This window comes from Scardinius erythrophthalmus (genome assembly GCF_964197995.2).
Source record: "Scardinius erythrophthalmus genome assembly, chromosome: 5".
NCBI classification, from domain to species: domain Eukaryota; kingdom Metazoa; phylum Chordata; class Actinopteri; order Cypriniformes; family Leuciscidae; genus Scardinius; species Scardinius erythrophthalmus.
In genome coordinates, this window is record NC_138225.1 from 34,201,313 (window position 1) to 34,217,916 (window position 16,604).

Genomic DNA, 16,604 nt, shown 5'->3' on the forward strand with positions numbered 1-16,604 from the left:
TGCTGGTGTCGTGGGGGTAATTGGGGTTGGGTGCCCATCATACCAGCTCAATCAACTGCTGCTTATCTGCCTTTTTTCCCTACAGGCTTCAGCTCAGAAATGAAAAACCATGGCTGCTTTTAAATCCGAGAAGCTGAGAACAGTGTTGTTGTTGTTGTTGTTGTTGTTAACTAAAACTACAGTGTATATATATATATATATATATATATATATATATATATATATATATATATATATATATATATATATATATATATGAATTAGAAATGTTGCCTTGGCAGCTAACGTAAATAAAATGAGTTGAAGTACTAAACTGAAATAAACATGTATTAAAACGGAATAGAAATAAAAATTATATATTTTTAAGGTAGTTCAAAATATTCATAAATGCAGTATTAGTATATAAATACTGAACCTGTCAAAAGTTTGGAAACATTAAAAAAATTGAGCAAAGTCGCTTATGCCCACCAAACCTGCATTTATTTAATCAAAAAATACAGTAAGAAAAAGTAATAATAATAAAGTAATATTGCAAAATATTATTACGAATTAAAAGAACTGTTTTATATTTGAATACAGTGTAAAATGTAATTTATTGCTGTGATTGCAAAGCTGCATTTTCACAGTCTTCAGTGTCACATGATCCTTCAGAAATCATTCTAATATGCTGATTTGGTGCTCAAATAGCATATCTTAATATTATTATCAATGAAAGCAGTTTTGTGCTGCTTAACTTTTTTTGTGGAAATGGTGATACTTTTTTTCAGGATTCTTTGATGAATAGAAAGTTCAATGAAGAGCTTTTGTTTGCATTTATGTAATTTATGTATTATTTATTAAATAGATATATTTTTGTAACATTATAAACATCTTCACTGTCACTTTTGGTCAATTTAATGCTTCTTTGATGAATGAAAGTATTAATTTATCTCTTGTATGTTTGAATGGTATCACTGATTCCACAATGTTAAGCAGCAAGTCAACATTTAGAATGATTTCTGAAGGATCGTGTGACACTGAAGACTGTAGTAATGATTCTGAAAATGACGCTTTGTCATCACAGGAATAAATTAAATTAGTTAATTTATTAAAATAGAAAACAATTATTTTAAATTGTAATACCAGTTCACAATATTACTGTTTTTACTGTATTTGTGATTAAATAAATGCAGCCTTGGTGAGCAGAAGAGACTTTTTCTTTCAACAACATAAAGAATGTTTAGTGTAAACTGTAATAATAAAATAACACTGACTGGGAATAGTTAGTTACTTTTGCTCTTTAAAAAAGGGCTCAACAATAGGGCTTATTTTCTACAGTAATTCCTACCTTTTTTAATATATATTTTAGCTTTTAGTTCTATTAATATTTCAAAAGAAATTATTTACAATCTTTATAAAACTTGGTTAGTTTGTTAGACGTCCACTTTGGCATGATAGCTTAAAATGATACAGCTGTAATTTTCATAAACACTTTTGCTGGAAGACAGTGGCATATGGTGGAAACCGTAAGGCTACTGATTTGTTTCATTCAACATTCAACCCTTTTTAACTGATGCTTCTAAGATTTCTGCTCCACACTGATTGCATATACTAAGTCATCATGATTCTCAACATCATGTTGTCATGTTTGACAGTGTGTTGTCAGTTAGGGAAGCAGTGGTGACAGGAAGAACATTGTGTCTTCACTCAAATACACACTCACAGACTTGGACACTGACAGTGATGTTTACTCCTCGCTAATAGGAAAGTAAATGGCCATATGTCTGTGAGAATGTGGATGTTTGTACTGTTCTGGTGTGTTAAATTGTGCCTTGGTTCTGCACAATCCAATTACTTGGGAACAAGAAACTTTTCAGCACTCACTCTCAAACTGCTGCTACATTTCCTTATCTTATTTTAAAAGCAAGTCAGCCCACTCGGTGGCCATCTTGACAACATCCCTGTGCATCTTTTTTCCTATGTAGGTAATCATTTTAGTAACATCTTTCAAATCATAAACAAAATCATGCTCTTTTAGCTTTAAAAAACTGTACTTCTCAGGTTGGTCCAGCTAATGCTCGTGTACATTCCAGAGCATTGACAAGGCAATGTCATGTGATTGACTGTTTTAATTGTGAAGATGTCAAAAAAATTGTGATTCATTTTAATTAGAGATGCACCGATGTATCGGCCGATAAAAGCTATTATTTTCACTATCTGGCGATTGTTTAAAGAAAGCTAATGATCGGGGTGCGGAAAAACGTGTCAGATTGCAACTTATACTGTGTGTGAAGAAAATCTCTCTTGTCTTGAAATTAAGGCAAGTAAACGCGGCAATAACGCATTAAAGGTGCTCTAAGTGATGTTGGGTGACGTCACTTCTTGTTAAAGTATTGTCAAACAAAACGGAGGCTAGCTAGACCCTCCCTATCCTCGCACTAACCCCCCAAATCCTTCTTGTCGGTTAGTGGCTGGAACAGTTTGTTATGTTTCGTGGTGCGGGTTAACCCAGTTTGTTTTTCTTGCCGTTTGTGTAGCCTGGGGTGTCTGCAGAGACCGCTTTTTTTGTGTGTTTAGGGGACAGGCAGCTAGCGGATAGTGAGGAGATGTTTGCTGTATGTGACAAAATATGTTTTGGCCTAAAAAACGTGTGACATCGCTTAGAGCACCTCTAAGAGTAAAAAATAGCTACACAAAAGCAGGCTCTATTTGACCCCATGAATCACCCGCAGTTCAAGTCAATGTTACCAGGTCTGCGTTTTTTCCTACACAAAACATTAATATTAGCAGCGTGCACCCCATCCAATAATCGCAAAGAGCTTTGTGCTTTGTTGCTTTTGATAAGATACAAAGTCTTAGCTTTCAAATTCTGTTCATTTTATCACAAAATTCAAACAATAAATGGTGTTTTGATGCTCTTAACAGAGTCTCTCAAAGTCCCCCTGTGGTGAAAATCGAGCTTTTAATGTTGTTTATATTTCTATGTGATGTTTTCAATACGCTTTAAGACAAACCATGTGCAAATTCAGAAGTCAGCACGATTGCTGAGTATTTTCTCCTTAAATCGGCAGTGAACCAAAAAATGCGGTTTGAAATCGCTGGTGTTTCTGACCTCACAATTTACCTTGTAATCAATCACGTTAATGTGTGATCGTCAATGAGTGAATCTCTGAGTTGGTGTGAGTGGAGGTGAGTGAGTGGAGGCGGGGCTAATTTGCAAATTCATAGAACCGCATATACTAAATAAGGCAAGGGTGAAGAGTTGCATTCAAGCTATTTTAAGGCATGACATGTTTTTTTTTTCAAGGAAAAAACTTTTAATATGTAATTTTGTTGATCAAAGGTGAGTTTTAAGGGATAAAATGATTGACTACTGGGGGACTTTAACAGACGTGACAGGTCGCTTAGCGTCATAGTTCAAGCGGCAGTGCAGAGCGCGAGTCTTCTTCCACTTTAAATACAAGTTATATTTCAAAAAACATGCATTAATATCAGAGGGTATGTTAAAAGATACAGTACAACTTACCGAAATCCATATCCTGTCTCATGTAAACACTCAATCTGTGTTTCTACCGCAGAAAAATGTCAATAGAACAGCTTATGAACAATATATCATTAAACTTGCATTTACCTCAGGAAATTATCCAATGTTCATAGTTTGTTAGCTATAAAAAAACTCTAGAATGGAGTAATACTCTTAATTATGTATGTATGTTTGAATAAATTTGCCATGAAGACAAGTGCATATGAAAATTACCATATGTGCAACTGAGTTGTATACAAACAATTTAGTTTTTATTTGAGTGTAATTATTATATCTGCTAAATATAAATAAATATCAGTTGAATATAATGCCTGTGTTGTTAATTGTAACTTTTAATATTATAGTGTACCAATTGAGAGGGTTCCCTGTATAGTTTGCAGCATTATTAGGGAGAGGTTTTTTTTTCCCCCTAAGTAAAGTCAAACTATAGGCAAATATCATTTTGAATAATCGGCTATCGGTATCGGTGGAGAAATGTAGTATTGGTGCATCTCTTATTTGAATTGGTATTTATTTAATTTTAAGGTTTTAGAATAAGCAGTATTAAAGTTATGTTTTAAGTATAATTTAAGTTAAAATTAAGTTAAATATAATTCCTATTATTTATGGTTCTCACAGTCAGGAAAAACCTGAATATATCAGGAATACTTAAAGTTGTGATTTCCAAGCTTGGAAAAGTCATGGAAACTTCTGAAGTGAATGTTTTTTTTCTTTCTAGTTTTGCTGTGCTCTAAAATATTGCATCAGCTAGATTAAAGGATTTTGCCTGCAAGCCAGCATTGAGGGGTTATTGAAGACATTTTTTCATTATAAAGTATAATCATTTAAATCTATTAATTAAAAACAGATTATTACCTATCATATTTTAATCTCCAAAAATCCACCTTAATCTCCAAATGGATGGATGGATGGATGGGTGGGTGGGTGGATGGATGGATGGGTGGGTGGATGGATGGATGGATGGATGGATGGGTGGGTGGATGGATGGATGGATGGATGGATGGATGGATGGATGGATGGATGGATGGATGGATGGATGGATGGATGGATGGATGGATGGATGGATGGATGGATGGATGGATGGATGGATGTGCCTTAGTCAACAGTGAGCCTTAGTTGAGCAGACAGCCAACACACTTAACCCAACCAGAACATCAGCTGCAATCCTGCCTGCATCACTGTAGCACTTACGGTGCCATTTAATGACAGTTCCTTAAACACTGGCCAGGGACTCCATCCTGGGAGAGCTCCACAGGGGGGGGGGTTGGAAAGCTGTCTCCTCGGATAAAAGGATTCAGTAAGTACAGCTAACGTACAGGCTGGCTGATAGTTGCTACAGGCGATGCACTTAGATGGCAGTCCCTCAGCTCTGTCCTGTGGTAGTGTGAAAATGTCGTGACATTGATATAATAATGTTTGTAGCTTGAGTGGTGGTTTAAAGTGGGGACTATTTAGTGAACTTTGTTAGCGTCTCATCGCTCTGTGTTTTGTGGGAGGTTGTCTTGGAAGTTTTAAATATTGCAGGCTTTTTCCAACACTCCTGTCCTCTGGCTATGGATAAATTCTTAATTTAGCCGTATTTATGAGCAGTTTCATGATGTGCTGATGTTTAGCATACATGGCAGATCCTATCTATTCACCCACAAGCTCTGTGAACTGTTGTCCCTTCAAAAACACATGGCCTGATGTCTCAATCTGTCTGTTAAATGTTACTGTGTGTTCTTTTCAGAGCTGTGAAAGACTCAGCAGGCAGCTCAGATTCAGGGAGAGAGACTGTCCCGAGAGGTTACCACAGAGTCAATGCTGCAGGTAAGAGCTGCTACTCGCCGTCGTCTTCATCTATCTATTTGTCCAACTCTCTGTCAGTATGTCTATCTGTCATTCTATCTATCTATCTATCTATCTATCTATCTATCTATCTATCTATCTATCTATCTATCTATCTATCTATCTATCTATCTATCTATCTATCTATCTATCTATCTATCTATCTATCTATCTATCTATCTATCTATCTATCTATCTATCTATCTATCTATCTATCTATCTATCTATCTATCTATCTATCATTTTGTCTGTCTATGTGTATATAGCCTACCTGTCTTTGGTCTGTCTACCTGTATATCTGATTATTTGTCTATCTTTCTTTCTATGTATCTGTCTGTCTATTGTTCTATCAATCCAACTAAATATGTATCTGTCTGTCTGTCTGTCTATCTATCTCTCTATATATCATTCTCTATGTCTATTTACCTGTCTTTCTGTCTGCCTGTATATGTGTCTATTTGTCTTTCTGTCTGTCTATCATTCTATCTATATGTCTGTATCTCTCTTTTATTTCAGTTCTATCGTGCATTCAGCTAGGTCAAAAGCTCTCAACAGAGCCTCTCTTCATAACCTCAGGCAACAGCATTTGCATTCCACATGCTTTTTACACTCCCTCCATCCTTTGGTGAGGAAGAGGTTGAAAATACATAAAAACCAGGCGACACACACACAAACATAATGCTTGTCAGATCACCCGTTTAAGAATATTAAACACTGCAATTAGGATTCTGCTGTGAGGAAGGAGAGGAGAAGAGGGGGCGAAAGAGAAAGCCAGAGGTAGTCGAGCCTGGAAGTTTCTGTAATTAGGAGGTTGGCACTCCATGTGAACCCACCAAGGTGTCAACGCTCATCTTTCCCCTTCCACCTGATCAGAAAGACCCCCACACCAGAGCAGGGAGTGGGGGAGGGCACAGAGAGAGAGACAGCCCTGTTTTCAGGAGACTCAAGGCTGCTGCTCCCTGCCTTGTGTTGTTTTTGCACTACGTGCTCCCTATACTGATGTGTAGCGCATCAATTTTTGATGAAGCATCCGCAGGCTCTCAGTTGTAGATTTCTGTAGGTAGACTGCAGGTTTTTTTTTTTTTTTTTTTTTTTCAAGGTGCACCTTGTTAACTTCACCCTGAGCTGTCTGTCTGTCTGCTCTGTACACTTCATTGTGGCTTACAACTACAGGTAATGATACTATAAGCAAAATGGTGATGATTTTGGAGTAAATCTCAGATTGGGATATTGGGATGCAGTTTGCATCATTTATCATAACAAGTAACAAATTCTCATGTTCAAACTTCAGATTTGCGTACTATTGGTTCTTAAATTTTTGTGTAGCCTCACTAAGCAACAGTGACCTCTTGCAGCATTTTATTATACAGTAATTGTGTATGAGTCCCTCATTTGTCCTAAATGTCAACGCTGGATCTCCAACCAGGGACACCTATCACAGAGGACAAAACAAAGTTAATTTGTGTAAATTTAGTTATTAAATTGTTTGTTTGTTAGGTTACACTGCTTCATCAGGTTAGTAATACATAAAAAATGTGTTTTATTTGATGCCATTCAATAAATATTAATTTGCAAAAGGTGTGTAAAATTGTGATCTATATCACTCTATAACAATATAAAAACCAGTACAGGATTATTATTGATCTCTTTCAATTTCTTATTCACAGTCCCATGAACTAGACGCTTAAACTTCTTAAAACTCCCAGAACTACAGGATGTTGCTTAAACCTAAAAGTAGTCAAATTGAAAAAGCACTTGTTGTCACAGTGTTTAAAATGCACTTTTATGACAAATAGCCCGTTATTTAAACCATTAGCCAACCTGCAGCAAAGCTGTCATGCCAGACGTCACAACCACTCAAGTACTCTCTACAAAAAAATACAACAACAACAACAACAGCAACAACCACAAATGCAACACACATTTCACAATTTATAGAAAAGGACAGGATGGATTTATCCTCTTCGAGCTTGTAAATGCTGAGTATGCAATTACCCCTATAATGGAAGCGTTGTGTCCAAATTGGAGCCATTAAAGTGATTTAACAGAGGGAAGATTGAGCCTGGCATTTCTAAAACTGTGTACACATGGGGAGTTAAGAAATGTTTAATCACTGGGTTTTAGGGCCTATTAGGGTGTGAAAAGGGCCATTGCGAGCCAGAACTTGTCATGGTGCTAAGGCACTCATTAAGTCATACCTTTATTGCATTCTGTTTCATTTCTTCATAATACTGTAATTATTCTCATTGATTTTGGGTTGTGAGCTTTTATGATCTTGCATTCATGTACTTTGACAATTGAGTTAAGCGGCATGTTGCTTGCTACCCTGTAGTTCCTTTCTTTAAGACAGAGATATCAAAATCAATATGTGCTATTTATTTAATTTAATTTTTAAAGTTCTGTCATTGGTTTATCTTGCTCTGGAACATTACATTCAGATGTTGTCATTTTAAAATGTATTTTAGAACCTTGTTACATCTGATATTAAGATATACTGTATCACTGGTAATCAGATGACTAGTGGTCACCCAAAACACTGTTTCAGAAGTGTTTTCTGTCACCACTTGTGTTCAGAATTTTTTTTTTTTTTTTTTACAGTCAGACGCAGAGGTGTAAAGAGTACCTGAAAACCACACTTGAGTAAAAGTACAGATACCTTATTAAAATGAATCCATTACAAGTTACAAGTCACCAATTCCAATTTGACTTGAGTAAAAGATTTGATCTGATTTTAACAGAACTTAAAGGTGCCATAGAATCCATTGATACAATATTGTAAATTGTTCTCTGATATCTACATAGAATGTATGTGGCTTAAGTAAAGGCAAAAATTCTCCAGATAAGGTTTTACATGTCCATTTACAACCCTGGGTTTGTCCCTAGAATGAAATGGGCTTTTATTGCCTTATTTGGAAGGGTCATGAATAATAATGTTGAACTCTGCTCTGATTGGCTGTTTCACAGGTTTGTACACAGGAACTGAGATGTACTCTGAAATACAAACGTGCAAAATAATCATACATCAGTTCTTAAACAAAAAAATATTTTAACAAATTGACTTGATGCATTGTCAAATGGCCATCGTTTCAACTTAATCGGTGGAGAAGGTCACGTTAGCTTGAAGGAGCGAGTGAGCTATCTGTAAGCAACCAAACTAACCTAGTTAGCTCCTGAGTTATGTGTTGTTGATGAAATATAGGCTAAATTATAATACTACCCGACAAAAGGGATTGACAAAGATGTATCTACAGTTGTATTTTGTAGATTTATATGACAACACAGGCCGAAAATAATATTAACCTCCGTGTAAATAGGTTGTCATACTAGTTAGTTATCTGTGCTCGTTACCTGGAGCTTGCTAGTTAGCTAAGGTTAACGTTACTGTACTAGCATCTTGCGTTCGGTCTTGACAACAAAGGGTAAATAATCGTTATTGTTAGGTCACTAAGAAATTTTGATTTAAACAGAAATGGCTTCAACAGCCAAGAAGTGGATAAAATCACTAACGTTACTTACTGATTGCAGTAGGGGTTGTAATGGCAATATAGTTGGAATTGCCCTCTCCTTCAGTATCAAACGCTGAGCGAAGCCTGCTTGATATTGTCCCAGGTTAGAAAACTGTCAGTGGTGAAATGGGCAGAGCAAACTAACAACTTTGAATTAAAATGGTGCGGTATTGTGTTGTAGATAAACATCAACCATGCCTGTTGACATACCTGGCACAGCCTGGAACATATATATATATATATATATATATATATATATATATATATATATATATATATATATATATATATATATATATATATATATATATATATATATATATATATATATATATATATATATACACATGATTTGCCATTTTCGCTATTGTCCTTGCTTGCTTCTTCACAATACCTGCAGAACTTCTGATGATTTGGCTATGCAGGTCCATGTTAATACTGCCTGGCCTAGTACATGGGCTGGTATATGCAAATTTTGGTGTTGTAAATATTAATGATCCCGACTGCAACGTCACAGTCGGTGTTATGTTGGGATTCGTCCGTTTTTCAGTGGTCTTTTGCAAACATGATATTTCCATATGAAGGAGGAAGCAATGGTGTTTGAGGCTCACAGTATGTCAGTTCCATGTACAGAACTCTTATTATTCAACTATGCCAAGGTAAATACAGTTTTCCATTCTATGGCACTTTAGAATCATGCCAGTGAAGAAACAGTTCATTTTTGTGGAGAGCAATCACAGGTTTATTTAAAATAATAATAATAAAAAAAATATTGGTCAAGGTGGATACAACAGCCTATTAAACATCTACAAACACTCAAGGCTTAGTTAAGCTCAAGTGCTCAAAAAGGTAAACCAATATCCTTCAAAAACATCTCTTCAGTATAAGATACACAAAATAATGTTAAGTAAAATAAAATAGTCAAAGACTACTTGCACTGGACATGCTGGTTTTAGCCTCATCATCGGCTGCAGTCATGTCTACATCTCATATATGAAATGCCTACGATTCAGACACTGCCTGCTAAATGCATTCACATTTCACTTAAAGTAGCCTTACTGACAAGTTTGTAGGGGTGTAACGATACCCTCATGTCACTATTCGATACAATGAATCAATGATGACACCAGAATAAAAATATTCATGATTCTGAAGCTGAAAATACAGAATTATTTTAGACGAATATAGGGGCTTTCGCACCGGATAGTTCTAGGCCACCAGGGTGGTTCCCCGAGAACTAATAGTTTAATCATGTTTCGCTTGGTCACCTCAAAGTTGCGTTGGATTTTCTCCTTAGCGTAAAGGTTAAGAGGTCCATCTATCACTGTTTTCCATGTTTGTAGAGTTAGTTTGTGGAGTAAATATATAGGCTATAATCTGTGTTTACACAGCTTTTTTAAAAATGGCGGGTGCTGGTGTTTCAGCACGTTCGGCCAATCAGCGTACACTAACGTCACAGATAGTTCCTATAGTGCTGGTTTAGACCCTACTCTGATGTAGGAGCTAAATTAGTTGCTCCAAAAGGAGTTCCTAGAACTAAAATCATTTCTAGTTCCTGCGGTGCGAACACGCCAAAATCCGGGAACTTCCACCAATAGTTCTAGGAACTATGAACTACTTCCTCCGGTGCGAAAGCCCCTTATGCTTGCACTCTGTCACTGACTAGATATATTTCAAATAATGTAGGCCATTTTTTACTGGTAACATAAGACATTTGGCATTATCAGGACCCACAAATATTCCCCCATTGCATTATTATACATTATATAGTAGTTTAATGTAGTACTGGCACTAAACTCTGTAAACTTTAATTTCTTTCACGCAGAGTAATTTTCATTTTGGGTGAACTATGCACAATACATATTGCCACTATCCACGATACATATTGTTGTATTTTTGTATTGCGATATATTGTGACACGATATATTGTTACACCCCTACAAGTTTGGGTAAGGGCAAAACCATATACTGTATAAAACAATGGACAGTGTCCATGACGTCACCCATAGGTTTCTGAAGAGCATTTTTTAAGACCAAAGTGGGCGGAGCCGACCGTCGCCATCTTGGCAGCGTGTCACTCCCAGATAACTGAAAATGGGCAAAGAGGTGGGACGTGATGCCAAGTTCAGCGTCTGGAATTAGCTGAGGTTACGTGGCGGTTAACAGACAGCAGCGGCAATCCACCTGTCACTCTAGTGGCCACGCGCTTAATTATGCAGAACTTTAAGCCTTAATATAATTTAAACGGATGAGTTATAAAAACAAATGTTGTCATGAAGTACAAAATTAGCTATATAGACCACAACCACTTTTTGTAACTGGCTGTAAAAAAAATGTTCTGCTGTAAAGTTGGGCATTTTAACATGGGGGGTCTATTGGATTGACTCTCTTTTGGAGCATGTCCTTAGCAGCCAGTCGATGAATTGCAGTTTAATTCACTTCTGTGTTGGATTCAAGAGAGAGACCGGAAGGTTGCTGTTTGGGCAAAACGTACAAGATATAATACCTTCAGTGCCTTGTAGATATCACTTCTTATGTAGCAGAAATAAACTGCTGCAGAAAAAGTTAGGTGCCATGCAAAATGTAACGTGTAATTGCATTACTCATTACAATTTGGAGTAAAGAGTACATATACTTATTCAAAAATGTTGTCAGGTAGAGAGTAAAAGTTGTTAATATCTTTGATAATCAGTAAAACTAAGTAGCCAAAAAGGTTTTACATTTACTCGCTTTACACCACTGGTCAGATGTTTTTTTTTTAAGCATCACATAACCAGCAAAATTTAAAACTCTTGTTTTAGCACAGTGATCCTTTTATGTTGTCCAGGACATATTTGAAAACATGTGTTTCTGACTACTTACAAATGTGATTTTTAAGTAATCCAATCACAAAACGTTTTGCATTTAGTTCAGTCCACATGTCATTGGAACACTCAAGATGGATTTTAAAGCCAGATGTAGACAGGTTCTTTGTCTGCAGAATTTTTGAATTGCAAAAAAATAAAAAAAATAATCATTTAATTGATTGTGTTTAAACCATGATCCTAATACTTCCACATCTTCATTCTTTATACCATGACAGACGTCACTCCGCGTACACAAAGCCGCAGACAGATTAGCCTTATCTGGTCATTTACGTTTGCTTCTGACCTAATTTTCTCTGTTTGATCTGGCTTAAAGAGGCTTCTTGAAAACCCAACCAACATATTGATGTGAAAGAGGATGCCGCTTCTCCCTTTTTCCTTCCCACAAGAAGAAAGAAGCCTGTCTGCTTTATTTCCACCTCCTCATCCCCACTGCCTCTCTCCGCTTTGGCTCTTTTAGCACGCCGGGTTTTATCTAGCCAGCCAAGGCTGCAGAGAAATGGGCACCCTGGTGAGACCCAGTAAAGCATTTATTAGCAGCTTTGCACAGCGGCATTATAATGGCAGCCGCAGAGGCACTCAAGTTTGGCCTTTTACTTTCCTGTGAAGTTCAGCCACACATGAAAAAAGGAAGCAGCCCACCCTCTAATATATTCCCGATTTGATATTGTATCGGCAGAGCAAGGGATGAAGGCTGCCTTACAAAGGGAGCAGGCAGAGGGAAAATGTAAATAAAAGTCCTTGGAGGCTTTTATGTCTGGCTGTTGTAGTTTGCAGAAGTGAGAATCACGTGTTCCCATTCGTACTGCCCAGTGGAGCTTTTGAACTCTGGCTGTTTGAAAAATCCCATCAGAGGCTTTGTGTATGGGCTCTGTACCATAACTTTCCCCCGGCTGAACAATACCACACTGCCAGGAATCCTTTTCCCACTATTGCCTTCAACTTGGGGTGCTAGTGTAAGTAAAGAAGTCCCACTGTCCGGAAAAGGGAATTGCGACAAAGAGAACGGATGAGTGCCTTTCTTTGCTTTCTCTCTGCTTCCTGTCCCTCTCCCCCCTCCCACCAAAAAAGCCCTTTTTTCAGGGTCAGCCCCTTTTATCTGTTTAATTTTTACATTTTCCATGTCGTGTGTGCCTGTTTATTAATTTCTATGTCGAGCACAAGAAACATTAAGTAAGCGATTACGGGGCAGTTGGCAGGACGCACCCTGATTTTTGGATGTTGCCCACTTCTCTCTTCCACTTGCCCTTTTTGTCTCTCTCTCTTTCTCTCCTCTCCATCCATGTGTAGGCGAGACACTCCTTCATCGAGCCTGCAAGAAGAACCAGGTGGAGACGCTGCTTTGTATCCTCCGCTTGCCTGGAACGGACGTCAACATTAAAGGTAGGTTTCTACATTCCTCCCCTTCCCTCTGTAGAATCCTCCCGCTTTTTAGGTGTTACTTTGTTTGTGTGCTGAACAGTTAAATCAAGGAAAACAAAGGAAAGTGCGTGCCACATGTCTAACCTTTTAGATCAGATGTAAGGGTGTGTTTGGAGGGCTCGGACAATGTTTTAGGCTCGGTTTACTATAGTGGCGTCAAGCTAATTTTGTGCATGCCTTTCGCTTTCCAATCTCTTTTTGAAATCTTGATATAATCGTGGGTATTTTTGTCATATAGCTTGATGAGAAATCATTCATTTATTGTTCTTTACGATGTTGCATTATATTTTTAGTTTTCTTTCACTCAAAAAAAGACTGTCTTAATATGAGATTTATTTGATAACTACTAGCAATTGCATTTTCGAGTCAGTATGTTTGTTTGCGCAATTATGTGAGGTGTCTTTGCTAAAAATGTATATATATATTGTGGGTACTTTTAGCTTACTTTTACTCAAAAAGACTATACTAGGAATTGTAAAATGAGTTCTGTTTAAAAACTAGCAAGTTTGTTTCAGTATGTTTGCGTTATGACGTACTGAAATGTTTCCGATTGAGGCCTTTTTGCTAAAAACAATTAGAGTAGTTAATGTTTTGATTACTTGTTTACTCTAACTCTCTGAATTAACAATTGTGCGAAAATGTTCTTTATTTAATATACTGGTCAGAAAATGTCCCTTTTTTAACAATTTACTTTACATTAACGTTACAACGCTATAGCTGTTATATGTTAGCAAAATGCTACAAAGACAAACACTGTACCTCATGATTTGCGATGTGCGACATTAAAATTGAATTCTTATTAATATACGATTATGTGCCAAAAATTAAAAGTACCTATTATGCAACTGCAAATTACACTGATTTATTTGCTTTCTGACATCAGAAAAAAGTTTTTAATATAGGTTGTAATATGATCAGCAAAAAGCAAGTAAGCTAGGCCTTGTGAATGTCACAGTATCTTTTGCATCCCTGTTTGTAGATCACGCTGGCTGGACGCCTCTTCATGAAGCCTGTAACCATGGAAGTACTGAGTGTGTGCAGGCCCTTCTGCAGCACTGCCTGAACCTGCAGCTGGGCAGTCAGGTCCAGGGAGTCAGTCCTCTACACGATGCCCTGCTGAACCAACACACACACATCGCCAAGATGCTGCTGCGCCGTGGCGGTGAGTGCCCGACGTACTGTACACGCATACACAGTCTGAGATCAAACCTTCACATAACAATGCATACAAACACACATATACACACACTCAATGCATAAGGATTCATACTTTGAATACAGATCTTCACATAAGAGGGCTGAAAACATGAGAGCGCATGCACACAGACGCACTCGCATAAACGTAAACCCTTCAACGGCAACTTTAAAGCAGCTGTTGAATTTCAAAAAAGTCACGAGTTCACTTGTTCCTCCTGGTTCAGTCTCTCACGAGTCTCTTATCCAGTCACAATCAAACGACCCTTCTATGGGAGCATGACTCGTATTGAATACCATTATATTGTATTACTTCAAAACATGTTCAGATTCTGATTCCTTTGAGAATGATGCTGGATTTATCAAGTCATATGGAAGTGCTTCTCTTACTTATAAGGAGAAAAACAGTTTCTGTTTCCATGTGTGTTGTCAGTATAAACAAACTGATGAGTGAAGCAGCAGAAAGTCTTATTACAGAGGCATTACATGTGTAAACAAACAAGTGCTTTGTAAAAATCTGTTAAATCCAGGCCTCTCCTGTGGCTTAACAGCCACGATCTACCACACACACACACATGGTGTCGTCTTTACTTCTGGCATTCAGGGTTCAAGCTTTTTTACGTACTTTCCTTTATAAAAACCATCCATCTACAGGAATAACCCATTGGCGTGGATGACGCTGTTAGCATCCTCCTGAAAAGATTAGACAAGTCAGGTCTGCAGCTCTTGTGAAATTCGCATGCTGGTTTTTCACGGGGGAAATCTGTCAGAACAGAAATGTTTTGGCGCGCCTGGCTGTTTGCGTGCCACATGCAATCGATGTTTGCGAGCTTTGAAGCGAGCGGGACATGTGTCAATGCAGTAAGCGCAGGATGGCTTGACGACGGGGAGGGACTAGAGGAGAGACAAAATGAGACAGGCTCCTGGTTTCCCACACGCCTTACTGTCACTCTCTCTCTCTCTCGCTCGCTCGCTCTCCTCTCCATTTTGACTAATTATAGTTAATTTGATTCTGCTCCCCTATTAACTCATGTAGATATTCTGGCCTCAAAAAGTAAATTAGATTGGGATTGTTTGGTCCCGGTGAGAATGTTTTTTTTTTTTTTTTTCCTCTTCATTTCTCCTCATGCTGACTGAGATTGGCCCAATACCAATGCATGAAAAGAGGTCAGGAAAAGATGCCTTTTTCATGAAATTAGATTTGTGATGTGTCTGGGATACAGACAGCCGCCAAGATCCCTCGTAAGACAAGGATGTGCACACACACAACCTGAGGACAGATGATCCTGTGGATTCAGAGTTTGGATAGTTGACTTATAACATGTCCATGAGCTTTATTTTTTATAGAATTTAAGATTTTAGCTTAAAGTGTAAATGTATGTATAAGGGAAAGTGTGATGTTTTTATTTATGGGCTAGGGTTAGGTTAGGGTTAGATTAGGGTTAGTGATGAGATATATCATCGTATTCCTTATCAAATTATTATTAAATATGAATCAAATTCTTTTAGATGGAGATGGGTGTCTTAATTGTTTACTCTTATGAATTGGGTTCACAAAGTCACTCATTAACAAACGGTCATTATGGTTAAATGTAGACAACAATTACATAAAACTTACAGATATAAAGGAACCAACAATGTGTTGGTTTGCATAAAGAATAATAAGGACAGGCATGTGTACATAAATGGAGCACATATTCACACGCTCTCACTGTTGCTCTCTGCTTCCAATGTTGTACAGCTCTTACATGCAAATCATAGCTTTCTATTGGGGGGATGGTGGGGGGACTAGACCCTCCTCCTATTGCCCGTGGGCACTGGCAGGCTAACCGTGCCATGGCCAAGGGCAGGGACGGACGGGTGTCATCAGCTTGCCTTGCCCAAGGCTGCCAGGATAACCTCCCCCAAAACACACACACACACAGACACACACACACACACGTTGTAAGCGTGGGGCGTAATTTCACAATCATTTGCTGATTGGTATTGCGTGCGGTTTCCAGCACACAACAACTTGTATCCAAAGTAGAGCAGCCCAAAGAATGGCCATGAAAGAGCCTTTGAATCTTAATGGCTTATATTGCTGTGAATTCAGATCTAATTTCAGGACAGGGATGGATTAAGGCTCACTGGCATGACTCAGGGTCTCTTGCACAAGGGTCAGCTTATAACAAATTGTTCTGCTCAGTCTTATTTACAGTGTACAGAAAAGAGCTGTCGCCTAAAACTCGAGGTTTCTTGTACAAGTACTCAGCTGAGAGAGACACA

At 37.8% G+C, this 16,604-nt stretch overlaps 1 protein-coding gene across 1 annotated transcript in view; it reads left to right on the forward strand.

Annotated features, from left to right (window-relative positions):
• Positions 1 to 16,604, forward strand: part of slf1 (SMC5-SMC6 complex localization factor 1) — a 37,964-nt gene that overhangs the window by 11,095 nt on the left and 10,265 nt on the right. The window contains exons 16-18 of the mRNA XM_081365792.1: positions 5,253 to 5,332; positions 13,011 to 13,103; positions 14,122 to 14,304. Of these exons, the coding sequence (XP_081221918.1) occupies positions 5,253 to 5,332; positions 13,011 to 13,103; positions 14,122 to 14,304 (356 nt within the window). The remainder of the gene's footprint in view (positions 1 to 5,252; positions 5,333 to 13,010; positions 13,104 to 14,121; positions 14,305 to 16,604) is intronic.